The sequence below is a fragment of the Hypomesus nipponensis genome, chromosome 24, assembly GCF_054491055.1.
Source record: "Hypomesus nipponensis isolate SF chromosome 24, ASM5449105v1, whole genome shotgun sequence".
In the NCBI taxonomy this organism is placed as follows: domain Eukaryota; kingdom Metazoa; phylum Chordata; class Actinopteri; order Osmeriformes; family Osmeridae; genus Hypomesus; species Hypomesus nipponensis.
In genome coordinates, this window is record NC_140384.1 from 11,245,001 (window position 1) to 11,262,500 (window position 17,500).

At 46.3% G+C, this 17,500-nt stretch overlaps 1 protein-coding gene across 1 annotated transcript in view; it reads right to left on the reverse strand.

Annotated features, from left to right (window-relative positions):
- The window catches only part of LOC146233209 (transmembrane protein 132B), a 111,078-nt gene that overhangs the window by 57,862 nt on the left and 35,716 nt on the right, over positions 1 to 17,500 (reverse strand). The window contains exon 3 of the mRNA XM_084690679.1: positions 4,056 to 4,190. Within this exon, the coding sequence (XP_084546805.1) occupies positions 4,056 to 4,190 (135 nt within the window). The remainder of the gene's footprint in view (positions 1 to 4,055; positions 4,191 to 17,500) is intronic.

Below are 17,500 nucleotides of genomic sequence, written 5' to 3' on the forward strand. Positions count from 1 at the left end.
ACAGAATAATATGCTAACTTCCCTAGCATGCTGCATAATAAACACAGGACTTCCCTAGCATGCTGCATAATAAACACAGGACTTCCCTAGCATGCTGCATAATAAACACAGGACTTCCCTAGCATGCTGCATAATAAACACAGGACTTCCCTAGCATGCTGCATAATAAACACAGGACTTCCCTAGCATGCTGAATAATAAACACAGGAGCGACATAGCGAACGCGTCACCTGACCCTGAGAGGCCCGAGAGGCCCGAGAGGCCTAACCCTACAGAGAATATCTCATCACACCCCAAGAGGCCTAACCCTACAGAGAATATCTCATCACACCCCGAGAGGCCTAACCCTACAGAGAATATCTCATCACACCCCACGTATGAAGAGATTAGGTGGCTGCATGTATGAAAAAACAAACACCTAACCCTAAAATATTCAAACAAAAGGTTTCTCAGCAGTTTTTTGTAGTATTAGGTGTCCTTACTGTAATAACATACTAAACGTTAACCAAAGTTTGACCACTAGAAAGGTGTAATTTTCGTCCAAGATGGGTTGGAATCTCTTCAAATATCGTAACTCCTTCATTATTTGACCTAGCCAAGAACTCTTGGGGTCTAACCCCATGTTTTCTGGGTCTATGAATCCATTGGACATGTCTAAATTGCAGTGACATGATTACATACTTATGGAATACATGATTACTGTAAGGTTTTATCTTTGTTTGGGGTCAACCAGAGATGTAAACAATTTGGCCTATGTCATGTAACTCCTACTCAGTACGTGTTTTTGGACACTTACCCTTTTTTGTTGTTGCTAAAACACAGACTTGACATTCAATGTAAAAGTTGATTCTGAATTATCCCGAACAGAAGGCTGTGTGAACCCTCTAAAATGGTCACTCATTTCAATATGAATAAGGTAATACATGAACATTCAGAATATATTAACAAAATGTGATCAGATTCAACATCTGCTAACTGACTCTGATTTTTTTAGCGTTGAGAGAAACTTGGCTGCACAGTAACATCCCGACAAGCATGATTGATGTCCCCAGTTACACTTGTCACAGAAAGATAGAACATCTGACAAAGTCAGGGGGGGGAGTACTATTCTATGTTATAGACACTCTGAAATGTAATGAAATGAAACTGGATACACAATTAGAACGTTTGGCTTTGAATGTTGTATAATCCCCCAAGATGAATTTTAACATTGTAGTGCTGTACAACCCACCATCCCATGATGTTTCATCTTATGATAACCTAGATAAACTTTTTAAATATGTAAATAGTCGGACTGAATCTATCTTTTTTGGTGATTTTAATATTAACTGGCTAGAGAAGAGCTGTATAAAAGACTTTAAAAGGCTGCTGTCAAAACACAGTCTTCAGCAGATGATAAAAGGCCCAACTAGGATTAGACGAACGAGTAAAACTATGATGCCTGGTCGTCGGTCTACCAACGCTGGACCAGGTCGTCAACCGGAAACCAGCCTCCATGACGGCCAACAGCGAGTTTCCGGGTCCCATCCAACGTCTATAAAGCCGAACAATGGATTTTTGGTGTTTCAAAACCCATTGACACTGTATGACTATGTTTAGCTTGTGTTCTGCTCCTCTCTCTTGCCAACCGTCTCTGGAGGAGGGGATCCCTCTCTGAATTGCTCCTCCCAAGGTTTCTTCCATTTTTTCTCCCGTTGGGAGTTTTTCTGGGAGTTTTTCCTTGTCTTCCTTGAGGGTTTAGGTTGGTTGCGGGGCAGTTCTATGGGCGTATGTGAAGCCCTCTGTGACATGCTTGCGTGTAAAAAGGGCTATACAAATAAATTTGATTTGATTTGATTTGATGATAAATCTGATAGTCACTAAAAGACCCCAGCGAATCAGCAGAATGTACAACCTACTAAGTGATCATAATATGACCATGGCTGTCCGAAAACTTACTAAAGGGCGTTAACCAAAATTCGCAAACGAAAGTAAACCATGGAAGTCGGGTATCCCCAAAAATAAACTGACACAAGTTGAAAATGATATAAATAATTGGAATAACATTCTACAATCGAATGACTTACAAAATAGTTGTAACTCCTTGATAAAAAAAACTCACACTCCTGATTGGGAAATACACAAAAACATTCAAAGGTACGAAGCAACGAAAAGTCTCCTTACCATGGCTGAACAATGACACTCGTCAGCAAAAAAAAAGAGACTATGCATTGAAAAAATCGCTGCTCTCCAAAACAAATACCGATCTCCTCATATTTAAAGGATTGAGAAATGCAGTAGTCAGAGAACTGCGTAAAGCAAAGACTATTTTATGCAACTGATTGAGGAATCTGAAGGAAACAGCACATCCCTATGGAAGCACCTCAACAGTCTTACTAAACTCAAGCCAAGTCAACAAAAAAGTATTACAGAATTGAAAGTGAATGGAGTTAACAGCACTAACAATTCAGACTCTGAATCTGTGAAATGTTGATACTGTATATACTAGTAATATGTTGCATCTGCTGCATGATTGTGTAACTCAGACTCTGCAGTACATTGTATTTGCTTAACTTTTTAGAAAGGCCCGACCAGGGACTGGGGTTGCAAATTATCCTTTTGGCTAAAAACCTTTCATGCAACACATCTACAACGTTATCTATGTATGTAATAATGTGTGCTGCATTGTCCCTGACAAATAAACTAACAAATAAAATAAAAATATGTAATGCATCCTAGATGTTTTTGAGTGTGACATTATACACTAAACCCACCAAAATGTAATTCACAATTTTCTGCAATTCAGAAGAGGGTGGAAGAGAATACTGACATTTGATATTGCTTGCCTCATTGAAATGTTGTTGGCAGCAGAGAGCATACCATTTTGCTCAAACAAAATTCATCCTTGACCACTTAAACCCCCCACTCCTCCTCGCTGGGAACAGTTATTTTCCCGCAGTCTTGCACATTGAACCATCCAGTCCTATACGTGCAAATGTGTTTCTGCTCACACAACAAGCATGTTTAATTCATGTTGTTTAATTGTAACTTGTTTGACTACATGCTCTTATGGTTCTTCCCTTTGGCACTTATTTTGGTTGTTCACAATATGTGCTTCATGTTTTGGCTACTTGCAATGTTTTTGGGGCTATCTTGTTGTTATTATCAGTGACCTATGCACTTTGTAAAGCTCTCTCTTGGAAGTCGCTTTGGATAAAAGCGTCTGCTCAATGAAAAAATGAAAATGTAACTGTAAGCAAGGAATGTCATAGAGGGCCATGGGACCAAGGCCCTGGCAGTGTTGTTTGACGGAAAGAGTAACAATTTATTTGCCTCTTTGCACAATAACCCTCTAGCAAGAAAATCGTTATTGCAAAATCATTTGTTACCCCACAACATGTGCCTCCAACCGAGTCCTCAACCAAATACCAAAGTTTACTACCAGATCATGGTGTGATACCACTGCCAAAGAGTTTACTACCAGATCATGGTGTGGATTGGAAAGGTGGCAGCCCTGTTTAGTACTTGTTTTACTTTCGCATAAATATGCTTGTAACCAATTATTTTAATATATAATTGTACTTGTAATCACTTATCTATCATGCAAATATGATCATTAGAACATTACATGGCCAAAACATGTATCAGGCACCAGTATTCCTGGTCGAGGAGCAATGGTCATTTTAAGGACCTGACGGCAGCCATTTTGAAAATGGGGCCTTTCTTGGAGTCAAATTTTGGTAAACAGTTTTTAAGTACCTGGATGTTTTTAAGTACATGTGATACGACTGTAAACCACTGAGAAACCTTTTGTTTGAATTTTTTGGGGGGGTCAATCCATATAGCAGCTGACTAAAATGAGGCACATTAGGCATCCTTCCCTACCTCACGCACACACACACACACACACACACACTCACACTGAAACAACACACTCAAAACCAAATTTGTTCAAGGAAGTGACATTGTTACAATTATTGGCATGGTGACGTATTCAAGCAAATCTTTTCATTCACTGATTCATTTTCAACCGGTTGTGGAGTGACTGTGACATCGGGTGATGACATCACTCCTACCTGTCAGCAGAGTTCTTCCTCTGGCACAGCACGGACAGGGAGGAACTTTCTGGTGCCACTTCCTGTTTGATCTCCCAGGGCGCCAGGTTGCTAGGCTTCACCGAGGAGAAGCTGACCCCTGACCTGAAGACAACCCTGGAGGAGAAAAGACACAGTGAGTTAACCACACACACACACATGTACAGACACACGCACACATACATACATACACATACACACACATATACAGACACAAACATATACACACACATATACAGACACAAACATATACACATTCAGAAAATTGTACAAACACATACACAGAGATGTACACACACACAGTACACACAGCACACACACAGACACAGACAGTTTCTTTTTAACTCCAGACTCCTGCTATACATCACCCTGACAGACACAGAAAGAGTTTATTAAGCAGTGTGTTATTAGTGGATGCCGATGACCTTGACAAGCATTCTCAACACACAAAACTTCCTTTCAGAAGCTCACTCACTCCTCTCTCTCTCTCTCTCTCTCTCTCTCCACTCTCCTCCCCCTCTCTCCCTCTCTCTCTCTCTTACTCACTCCTCTCTCTCTCCCTCCACTCTCCTCCCCCTCTCTCCCTCTTACTCACTCCACTCTCTCTCTCTCTCTCTCTCTCTCTCTCTCTCTCTCCCACTCTCTCTCTCTCTCTCTCTCTCCCTCCCTTCCCCCCCCTCCTCTCTCTCTCTCTCTCTCTCTCTCCTCTCTCCCCCCCATCCTCTCTCTATCTCCGTCACGCTCCCTCTGTTTCTCTGTTCGTACAGCAGCATTGTTCTGGACCCAGGGGTCCTCTTGAAGAGAAAAAAAAAGAAACGTAAAAACACACTTCTCCTCTTGCCCCCCCAACTCGGAGAAACACGATTTCCTCGGTGACCACGGGGAACCTGGAGACACGGTTTCCTCGGTGACCATGGGGAAGCGTCTCCAGGACGTTTCCTCTTCCTGGTCAGAGCTTGTCTCCTTATGCTTACAAGATGATCTTCCACAGCAGAATCATATCCTCATGTTTGTGTGTGTGTCTGTTAGACGCAGAGGCCAAATAGACCTGTGTGTGTGTGTGTGTGTGTGTGTGTGTGAGTACCCTCCATACCCTTACGTCCCAGTAAGTGTGACTAACACGGGTACACAAACAGTCATGTAGAGCTCCTCTCCACAGCAGCAGTCTTGAGGTGTGATCTCTTTCAGAACACACACACCCTTACAAACTCAATCTGTTTGTTTGGTTCCAGTGATTACAGCAAGCAACTCTCTCTTTCTCTCCCTCTCCCCCAACTCTCTCTCTCCCCACCTCTCTATATGTCTCTCTCCCCATCTCTCTCTCTATCCCCATCTCTCTCTCTCTGTCTCTCCCCATCTCTCTCCCCATCTCTTTCTCTCTCTCTCCCCATCTCTCTCCCCATCTCTCTATATCTCTCTCTCTCCCCATCTCTCCTTATCTCCCTCTTCTCAGCAGCCTCTCAACAGACAGCTCTCTGATAAACACTTCAAGTCCTTCAAATTAAAATGTTTACAGAAGGGATGGTCCCACTGTGTGTGTGTGTGTGTGTGTGTGTGTGTGTGTGTGTGCGTGTGTGAGTGTGTGTGTGTGAGTGTACATGTGTATGGGTGTTTGTGTGTGTGTGTGTGTGTGCATGTGACAGACTGCAGGTGCAGTAATGGGTGTTGGGAACAAGATATTATCAAAGTAAGTTTGGGACTCATTCAGCCCTGTGTGTGTGCATGTGTGTGTGTGTGTGCATGTGTGTGTGTGTGTGTGTGTGTGAACAGATGTCTTCCCTCAACAACACAACAGCTGCTGTGTGTTACATAACTACACAGGCTGCACAAAACACTCACTTCTGTGTATGCATGTATGGGTGTGTATGCATGTGTGTGTGGTTGTGTGTGTGGTTGTATGTGTAAAAAGGGCATAGGTTTGGTATCAGACTTGGTGGGGACATCCACCCATCAACCCCCCCCCCCCCCCAGAGCACAAATTGAGATGCCATTCTGTATACTATCCCTAAACAGCTAGTATAACTGTATAATCTAAAAAATACACTCTCCAAAAAAAGAGGCTGTGATGATGAGACTGTAACGCTGAACAACAAAAAGTTTTATTATCATGAACTTCACCTGAAGCCCTGATGCTGTTTCCTCAGCCTGCTCTACATCTGGAGTGTTTTTATGCTGTCTTTCCTACATACAAAATGGTTTATTCATTTTGTAGCCTATCCTCTGGCTAGCAAGTTTAACCCTCCTACCATATTGTATACAGTGTTATTTGCGCATTAATAATCAACTAATGATTCATTATATTTGAATAACCAACAGTGTTAAATTATTTACATTGCCAACTGTTTTTTCCAGCACCTGTCTAGCAATGCAGTGACAGTCCATCAGCTGTGAATTTGTCCTAGGCAAGACTCCTGACCTTGGTTGAAAGATTAGCTACAGAAGCTAGGTTTAGCTGTAACAATATCCTGGGTAACATAATATCACCAGTTAATACTTTTTCCACAGTAGAATCTGCATTTGAAAGCCTGGTCACTACCACTGCTAGTGTGGCTAGTTATTTAGCCTGACTTACACTGCTTTTTGAAAAAGCTTCATATGTCCCCTTTCTTCTTCTTGGGTCATATCTGATCTACAAAGCACAAAAAGGGGCAAACATGTACATGCTGAAGGGAATATTAAAATGTGTTACTCTGGCCTTTTATGTATGTATGGTTGGCAGACAGACCTGGTAAGTTAGCTGTACCGTACCGTTGTCACCGACACAACCGCTAGCTTGTCTGCGACTGCCAGTGCAAGCAAGCAAAGTAGCATGTGCTTCTTCCCGTGCGTGTCGCGTGTCAGATAACCCTCCCCCTTCGGGTTTTCAGCCAATCAAATGATGGCGTTTCTTGTACTGTCGCGTCCTGGCCGTCGGAATTGATCCAAATAGCAGCACAATTCGCTAAAATATTGGTGGGGACAATTTTGTCATTTTCAAATGTTGGTGGGGACAAGTACCTAGCATCCCCCCCTAAATCTATGCCCATGGTGTGTGGTTGTGTGTGGGGCAGATATATGGACAGATTAGCATAATTTTGTCCTAAGATGAAACCTGTAGGTCTAGGAGGAGGAGGAGAGGAGGAGCAGGAGGAGAGGAGAGGAGGAGAGGAGGAGGAGAGGAGGGGAGGAGAGAGGAGAGGAGGAGGAGGAGGAGAGGAGGAAGAAGGAGGAAGAGAGAGGAGAGGAGGAGGAAGGAGGAGGAGAGATGAGAGGAGGAGGAGAGAGGAGAGGAGGAGAGGAGGAAGGAGGAGGAGAGGAGGAGAAGAGGAGGAGAGGGGAGAGGAGGAGAGAGGAGAGGAGGAGTAGGAGAGGAGGAGGAAGGAGGAGGACAGAGGAGAGGAGGAAAGGAGGAGAGGGGGAGAGGAGGAGGAAGGAGGAGGAGAGAGGAGAGGAAGAGAGGAGGAGGAGAGGAGGAGGAAGGAGGAGGAGAGAGGAGAAGAGGAGGAGGAGAGGGGAGAGGAGGAGGAGGAGGAGGAGGAGGAGGGGGAGAGGAGGAGAGGAGGAGGAGGAGAGGGGCAAAAAGGACAGAGGGAGAGAAGATGACATGTCTGAAGAAGGGGAGGAAAAGGTCACTCATTAGCATGTGGGAGGTGTGTGTGTGTGTGTGTTTGTTCAGAATGGCATTCAGGCCTGCAGACCAATCCAATTGGCCTTTAATTAACTGGGGACCAAGTTAGAGAAGCTGACTGGTTTTAATCCTCTGACACACACACACTTAAACAACCAAACGTTTCACACACACACTCCCAGACACTGCTGACCTGGGGCCATGCTGGTGTGTGACCCCCTTCTCCTCCTTCTCTTTATGCACTGTAATTGGTTGACAAGGACAGGGTGACAGGGTGACAGGGCTGAGAGAGAGAGAGAGAGAGAGAGAGAGAGAGAGAGAGTATGTGTATGTGTGTGAGAATATGTATGTTATTTAAAGTGTTGCCTTGTTCTGTGTAAAGCTGGTGTCAAAATGCCTTAACGTCTCCCTCTCTCTCTCCCTCTCTCTCTTTCCCTGTCTCTCTCTCTGTGACTCTCTCCCTCTCTCTCTCCCCCTCTGTCTCTGTGTCTCTCTCAGACATACTCTGATTCTAATATTCCTTTATTAACTAGGGAGGGAGCAGAGAGAGAGAGAGAGAGAGAGGAGGAAGAGAGGGAGAGAGGGAGAGAGAGAGAGAGAGAGAGAGAAAGAGAGAGGGGGGGAGAGAGGGGGAAGAAAGGGAGGGAGATAAAGAGGAGAAAAGGATGATCCTGACAGTAAGACGATGACAGACCACCAGTCCTCCACAGGCTACCGTCACATGACCAGTCACATGACCAGTCACAGACTTGGCTTATTACAGCGAAATGTCCCTTTAGCGACAAATCCTACAGGCATGCCTCATTACACACAATCTAACCAATGAGACGTGCACTGTCTGTCAAAACAAATAACACAGGAGTACACAAAACAAATGGAGTTTATGTACTTAAAACATAATGCTCTCTCGTGTGTGTGTGTGTGTGTGTGTGTGTGTGTGTGTTACTACTGTCAAAAATAGTCTAGCTTCAGAAGTACTTTGAGACTCTGGACAGGAAATGAGCTCAGCAGGAAGTGATCTCAGCAGGGAAATCCTCATTAGCTACAATATTTACATGCTGGAAGCTTGTAGAGTGTGTCTAATGTTAACAGTGTCGCTGTGTGTGTGTGTGTGTGTGTGTGTGTGTCTGGGGGCTTGTAGAATGTGTGTGTGTATGTCTGGGAGTTCTAGAGAGAGTGTGTGAAACAACAGACAGTGTCTATCTATTGTTTCCACAGGGGCGTAGCTTAGAGATTTTTCTTTTGTCAGTTTATTTGTTCATCCTTCCATCAACTCAGACAGTCATTCATGAAAGAGTTTATACATTTACGTTATTTTGGTTATTAGTAAATAGTTATTTATTTCTTGATTCATTCGTGAATTTATGTATTCAATAATGTGAGAGAGAGAGACAGAGAGAGACAGAGAGAGACAGAGAGAGAGAGAGAGAGATACAGTAGTGAATGACAGGATAGACCTTGTCTCGCCAAATGACCTTTCAAATAAAGGAATGTCTAAACAGCTGGAGAAAGGGAGGGAGGACAGAGGGATGTGGTGTGTGTGAAGGGTGTGAGGGGGGTGGAGGAGGTGTGTGTGTGTGTGTGAGGGGGGTGGAGGAGGTGTGTGTGTGTGTGAGGGGGGTGGAGGAGGTGTGTGTGTGTGTGTGAGGGGGGTGGAGGAGGTGTGTGTGTGTGTGAGGGGGGTGGAGGAGGTGTGTGTGTGTGTGTGTGTGTGCGTGTGTGTGTGTGTGTGTGTGTGTGAGGGGGGTAGAGGAGGTGTGTGTGAGGGGGGTGAGGGTGACAAACGTCTCTTTTTTCGCCCGTCTCTGCCCAGGTGCAGCCAACTGATAACTCACACATACACACTCACACACACTCACACACACTCACACACACTCACCTGTCAGCAGTAAGAGGCCAAACCTTTATTTCTATGAACCAATCTCTTTTCCTTGAGCTCCTGAATGCTCTTCAATCACTCCACCTCTCTCTCTCTCTCTCTCTCTTCTTGCGTCCACCTCTCCATCCTTTCCTCATCCTGGTCTGCTGGCTTCCTCCTCTTGTGAGGAAATAAGTGAAGTCAAGAGCAGAGCAGAGCAGAGAGGAAAGCAGAGGAGAGGCTGGTACAGTACATAGTGTGTATGGGTGTCCTTAGGAGCATCTCTCAGCCTTGACAACCATGTCAGAACACACAGAGGAGCCTGTATGACTGCCTGTCCCTGTGAGAGAACAGTGTGTGTGTGTGTGTGTGTGTCTCAGGTCTCAAAGGAAAATGCTTCACTCATTTCTCAGTTCTCAGGAAGACAGGAGCTGAAACGAGTGCCAACTCTCATTCTCCTCAGATATCAGACTCTTCCCTGTCCTCCCTCCATCCCTCCATGTCCTCTCTTCATCCCCTGATCTCTGTTCTCTCCATCAGGCTGACAGAAAGCCCCTCTCTCTCTCCCTATCTCTCCATCATCCATCTATCTGTCTCACCTGCTTATGTAAGGACTCAATTCATCCCCCAGAATCCTCTGTACGCCGGCCCTCTGAGCCCCCACACACTCTCTCCCCCACAGGGGTGAAACCCTAGAAAGATGTGTGTCTGTGTGTGTCTGTGTGTGTCTGTGTGTGTCTGTGTGTGTCTGTGTGTGTCTGTGTGTGTCTGTGTGTGTTGTGTGTGTTGTGTTTGCTTGGATCTTAATCTTGATAATTTACAGGATTTATTAGTTGGTCTTGTTTTAGGGAACATCCTATAGTGTTTTTAGAATGTGTGTGTGGTGGGTGTGTGTGTGTGAGAGTGTGTGTGTGTGTGTGTAGTGAAGCCTCCCACAGGGATGATAGAGAGAGGAAGCTCCACCTGAGACAGTGCTGAACAAGACCTCCTACGAGTAGGAGGAGGAGGGGAGAGAGGAGAGAGAGGGGAGAGAGGGAGAGAGGGGAGAGAGGGAGAGAGGGGGGAGGAGAGAGAGGAGAGAGGGAGAGAGGGGGAGGAGAGAGAGGAGAGAGAGGGGGAGGAGAGAGGGAGAGAGGGGAGAGAGGAGAGAGAGGGAGAGAGGAGAGAGAGGAGAGAGAGGGAGAGAGGGGGGGAGGAGAGAGAGGAGAGAGGGGGGAGGGGAGAGAGGGGAGAGAGGAGAGAGAGGGAGAGAGGGAGAGAGGGAGAGAGGAGAGAGAGGAGAGAGAGGAGAGAGACGGGAGAGAGGAGAGAGAAGGGAGAGAGGGGGAGGAGAGAGAGGGGGGAGGAGAGAGGGGAGAGAGGGGAGAGAGGAGAGAGAGGGGAGAGAGGAGAGAGAGGAGAGAGAGGGGAGAGAGGGGGAGGAGAGAGAGGAGAGAGGGGGGGGAGGGGAGAGAGGGGAGAGAGGGGAGAGAGGAGAGAGAGGGAGAGAGGGGAGAGAGGAGAGAGAGGAGAGAGAGGAGAGAGACGGGAGAGAGGAGAGAGAAGGGAGAGAGGGGGGGAGGAGAGAGAGGGGAGAGAGGGGGAGAGAGGGTGAGGAAGGAGGAGGGGGGAGAGAGGGGAGAGGGAGGGGAGAGAGGGGGGGAGGAAGGAGGAGGGGGGAGAGAGGAGAGAGGGAGAGAGGGGGGGGGAAGGAGGAGGGGGAGAGAGGAGAGAGGGAGAGAGGGGGAGGAAGGAGGAGGGGGGAGAGGGGAGAGGGAGGGGAGAGAGGGGGGAGGAAGGAGGAGGGGGAGAGAGGAGAGAGAGGGAGAGAGGGGGAGGAAGGAGGAGGGGGGAGAGGGAGAGGGAGGGGAGAGAGAGGGTGAGGTCCAAGCCTATTGCTCTCTACGGAAGTGAGATATGGGGCCCACTCAGCCATCTAGACTTCAACAATTGGGAAAAGCAACCAATAGAGACTCTACATGCTGACTTCTGTCGAAATATATTAAATATTCAAAGAAAAAAAACCACAAACGCATGTCGTGCAGAATTGGGCCGATTCCCACTAACATTGGAAATCCAAAAAAGATCATTAAAATGTTACACCCATTTAAAATCCAGTCCTGAGGAAACCCTCCAGTCTAAAGCCCATGCAGTCCATGAAGGTAACCCTGAGAGGAGCCCCCTGTGCCAGCTGGTTATGAGACTAACAAACCAGTTACCGCCCGGCACACCTCCTTCACCTTTACTAACACCAAACAGAATCAAACTAATCACAACAGAAAACAAAAACTCCTACCTAGAACACTGGGAAAAAGAAACCAAGACACAAAACTAATTACACTGCTATCGGGGTCTAAAAAGAGAATAAGAAATGGCTGAATATCTATATATTGTCAAGGGTATAAAGCAAAGACAGCTGCTCACTAAATACAGAATGAGTGACCACACCCTTGCAATCGAAAAAGGAAGACATAGAAAAACATGGTTACCTAAACAGTACAGAGTCTGTGGACACTGTACATCAGGGGAAATCGAATGTTACCAGTATGAATGTATAAGACATCAATATCTGGAAAAATGTAACCAGTTAATTGAAAACTACACAGAACTTAACTTTGACATAAATGAGACATTAAGGATATCTCTGGGTGAAGGGCCGACTTCAAGCCTTGCAGCTGGATATGTATCTAAATGTCACAACTTGAGGGACATTGAACCGACCTTGTATGGCTGTTAAAACCTTTCTATATCTTACTGTAACATGCATTTATCTGCATGTTACTTTTCTACAGTCCCCAACTTACTATGTTACTGTTATTTTGCCATATTATCATTGTTAGACTCCTTGTTAATTGTTATGATATATATGTTACAATGTCCATTCAATATGGACTGCTTTGGCAATACTGCTCAACCCGAACTGTCATGCCAATAAACATTCTGAACTGAACTGAGAGGAGAGAGAGAGGGAGAAGAGAGGGGAGAGAGAGGGGGAGGGAGAGAGAGGGGGAGAGAGGGGGAGGGGAGAAAGAGGGGGAGGAGGGCAGAGAGAGACAGAGGGAACACAGAGGAAATGTCTTTCTCACCACTCATTTTACTAGGCTTGACCGTGTCAACTTGCCATTTGTGGGTATGTGAGAGTGTGAGAGAGAGAGAGAGAGAGAGAGAGAGAGAGAGAGAGAGAGAGAGAGAGAGAGAAAGAGAGAGAGGGAGAGAGAGAGAGAGAGAGAGAGAGAGAGAGAGAGAGAAAGAGAGAGAGAGAGAGAGGGAGAGAGAGAGAGAAAGAGAGAGTGTATGTGCAGCTGTCACAGCCATCATCTGTGTTTGAGTTCATCCAGACTGTTGTTGATGTAATCGTCACACATCACAACTCATCTACTAGAGCTGCCTCTCTATATCCCCTCACCCCTCTCTCTCCCCTCACTTCTCTTCCTCTCTCTCCCCTCACTTCTCTCTCTCCCTTCACCCCTCTCTCTCCCCTCACTTCTCTTCCTCTCTCTCCCCTCACCCCTCTCTCTCCCCTCACTTCTCTTCCTCTCTCTCCCCTCACTTCTCTCTCTCCCTTCACCCCTCTCTCTCCCTTCACCTCTCCCTCTCTCTCCCTTCACCCCTCCCTCTCTCTCCTTTCACCTCTCTCTCTCTCTCTCTCTCTCACCTCCTCTCCAACCCCTTATTTATCCATCCATGACTTCAGTCTTTACCTAGTTATCTGGTTACCTAGAGAGATGGAACAGTGTTTGTGTTTGAGTAGTGAGTGTTTGAGTAGTGAGTGTATTGTGTGTATAGTGTGTGTTTGTGTGTGTGTTTGTGTATAGTGTTTGTGTGTGTGTAGCTCCAGTCCTCAGCTTGTCTGGTCTGAGAGCTCTTCATGTGAAGGACCACTGGGTGCTCAAACTGAAGAGGATGATGAGGCCTTTAAATGTGTGTGGGGTGTTTGATGTGTGTGTGTGTGGGGGGGGGGGACAGTGATGGTGACGGCGATGGTGATCATGACACAGTGACGGCGATGGTGATCATGACACAGTGACGGCGATGGTGATCATGACACAGTGACGGCGATGGTGATCATGACACAGTGACGGCGATGGTGATCATGACACAGTGACGGCGATGGTGATCATGACACAGTGACGGCGATGGTGATCATGACACAGTGACGGCGATGGTGATCATGACACAGTGACGGCGATGGTGATCATGACACAGTGACGGCGATGGTGATCATGACACAGTGACGGCGATGGTGATCATGACACAGTGACGGCGATGGTGATCATGACACAGTGACGGCGATGGTGATCATGACACAGTGACGGCGATGGTGATCATGACACAGTGACGGCGATGGTGATCATGACACAGTGACGGCGATGGTGATCATGACACAGTGACGGCGATGGTGATCATGACACAGTGACGGCGATGGTGATCATGACACAGTGACGGCGATGGTGATCATGACACAGTGACGGCGATGGTGATCATGACACAGTGACGGCGATGGTGATCATGACACAGTGACGGCGATGGTGATCATGACACAGTGACGGCGATGGTGATCATGACACAGTGACGGCGATGGTGATCATGACACAGTGACGGCGATGGTGATCATGACACAGTGACGGCGATGGTGATCATGACACAGAAATAAAGCAACAGGAGAAACAGGACTCGGAATGTAGAACCCAAGGCTATTCAATCCACCGCCTTAATGTACACACACACACACACACACACACACAATCCAAGCCTGCATCATCTGATCCACATAATTAAATCCCTGAGTTGCAAGTAACTGATAACAGTGGATAGGGTTACTAAAACTGTACCTTAGAGTGTTTGTGTGTGTGCATATCTGAATGTGTGTTTGTAGAGGAAAGAGAGACAGAGGAGAAGAGAAAATAGAACAACAGGATGGCGAAGATAAGGGAGGGAGGTAGAGAGACAGAACACACACTAAGCACCTTATCAGAGCAGGAACCTTCATCTTCCTGTTGCTTCCTTCCCACACACTACTCCTCTGTCATCCCCCTCTTATGTTATCTCTGCGGCAGCAACACATCCACCCCTTTCATCTACCTTTCTCTCTGTGCTTGCTCTGTTGTTTCTTCACTAGTCCTGTCCTTTAGGTCCCTCCATCCCTCTCAGTCACACTCCTAACCCATCCACGGGATTATCAAAGCTCCAGGTTCAATCCATTATAATTTTTCATATCAGTTAAGGTGTGTCAAGGTTAATTACACTTCAGATTGAAACATCTCATGACAAACAATGTTATTATTTTTTTATTTTATTAGTCTGTTTTCTGTCATACCAGACTAATTTAAAACAAAATGAAATAAGATGTTTTTCATGAGTCTAATGATGTTAAGTGTATCTTTTTATAATCACTGAGTTAAGCCTTCCGATCTTAAAGAGTAAGAAACACAGGAATATGTTTCTGAAGGTGTATGTGCGTGTCTGACATTTGTGTGTGTGGGAGTCTGTAATTTCTGTATGTTTACAACGTGTGTGTGCGCGTGGGGCAGAGATAGGAAGTAATGAAACACAAACACTTTGTTACTGTACTTAACAACACAGTTAAGAGTAAAACTAAAAGTGATGTTAACACACAAACATTAACACACACACACACACTCCCTTTCAGGCATGATCAAACACACACAGGCACCTTACAGATCCACATGCATGCATATGTACACTAGGGCTCTCAAAATTGCTCAAAAATGACGTTTGAATATTCCCTTTAAAAAAACACATATTCAAATATATTCGAATATCTGGTTGCGCATTAGGTACGCCAATAACAGGACAAATGAATACAACGAGACATAACTACTTGTATACTGTAGGTAGGCCTAAAACTATTTAAGTTTAAACTAGGGCTGTGAAATTATTAAAATTTTTAATCAAATTAATTACAGGTTTCTGTGGATTAATCATGATTAATTACATAGGCTATTACCGATTTTCCGAATTTTTGTCATTAGTGTGCGTCTTTGATTTTGCGGTACCTTGATGCTCAAGTCACCCGTTGCCACACGCAAAACTTTGGTGAACCCCTCGTCCTCAACAATATCAATCGGTCTACAGCTTTTTGCAATATATTTGCCAACTGTGCTCGTCACCTTGTCACAGGCAGACTTAGTGAGGGTCCTATACACTGGTCAGTGAGGGTGGTTTCTGCTTGAACTCCCCTCGCCGACCAACGCGTGCTTCGCGTTGAGGTGGTATAGATTATTTTAGGCTGGTATTGCTTCGGTGAAACGATAACATTCAGTCATTTAGCATTCAGTCACTTAGCAGACGCTCTTATCCAGAGCGATAACGTCTTCCTGCAGAGTGTGCATATCATTTTGGTTTTATTGGATGTTCCATCTTAAGTTTTTTTGGAACACGAACTTCTCATCCAGAAGTTGCAGATTGGGTGGAATTGTGGTTATATTACGTTAAATGCGTTAAACAAAAATTAACGATTTAATCCTGTAATTTAATCATAACGCGTTAACAAGTTATTTTTCACAGCCCTAGTTTAAACATATTTAACAGCATATTACCTACACAAAAATAAGTAAATGAACTAATGGCCATGACCGCAGACCTTGGCCTCTCACTCTCTCTCTCTCTCTCTCTCTCTCTCTCTCTCTCTCTATCTCTCTCTCTCTCTTTCTCTCTCTCTCTCTCTCTCTCTCTCTCTCTCTCTCTCTCTCTCTCTCTCTCTCTCTCTCTCTCTCTCTCTCTCTCTCTCTCTCTCTCTCTCTCTCTCTCTCTCTCTCTCTCTCTCTCTCTCTCTCTCTCTCTCTCTCTCTCTCTCTCTCTCCCGCTGCTGCCGCCGCTACTGCAGTTGTGTTTTTTATTTTATTTTTTACATTCAAACATTATTTTCACATTCGAATTTCTGTTTTTAACCACTATTCGAATATATATTCAAATTTGGAATACTCGTCGACAGCCCTAATGTACACAGCTAAACACATACTCTCTCCCTCCCAATGCTCTCCCCTAAGGTTGACAGCTGTCTGTATACTCTGACTCCTTCAGGAGCACATAATGCAAATAACCTGCTGAATGTTCATGAGCTTCCCAGCAGGGGCCTGACTACTGAAGGGAGGGGGAGGAGAGGGGGAGGAGGAGAGGAGGGGTGGGGAGGAGGGGAGGGGAGGGGAGGAGGAGAGGAAGGGGGTGGGGAGGAGAGGAGAGGACGGGTGGGGAGGAGGGGAAGAGGGGTGGGGAGGAGGAGAGGAAGGGGGTGGGGAGGAGAGGACGGGTGGGGAGGAGGGGAAGAGGGGTGGGGAGGAGGGGTGGGGAGGAGGGGAAGAGGGGTGGGGAGGAGGGGAGGAGGGGTGGGGAGGAGGGGAGGAGGGGTGGGGAGGGGAGGAGAGGAGTGGTGGGGAGGAGGGGAGGAGGGGTGGGGTGGGGAGGAGAGGAGGGGTGGGGAGGAGGGGAGGAGGGGTGGGGAGGAGAGGAGAGGAGGGGTGGGGAGGAGGGGAGGAGGGGTGGGGTGGGGTGGGGTGGGGTGGGGAGGAGAGGAGGGGTGGGGAGGAGGGGAGGAGGGGTGGGGAGGAGAAGAGAGGAGGGGAGGAGGGGTGGGGAAGAGGAGAGGAGGGGTGGGGTGGGGTGGGGTGGGGAGGAGAGGTGGGGAGGAGGGGAGGAGGGGTGGGGAGGAGAGGCAGAAAGCGTAGAGAGAGAGAAAGAGAGTAAAACTAAAAGTGATGTTAAACCAGGTGCAAGTGCCTGTGAGTGTGTATGTGTGAGTGTGTGAATGTGTATGTGTGAGTGTGTGAGTGTGTGTGAATGTGTATGTGTGAGTGTGTGAGTGTGTGTGAATGTGTATGTGTGAGTGTGTGTGATCCAGGATGTAAATGCTTTCCAGGCAGCAGATGTTGGTTGTTCATTGGTGGATAACTGCCATCCCATAATAGTCATGTTGGTTTAGAAGAGAGAGCTCACTTCATTGGCTTTATCTTTCCCGTCTGCTGG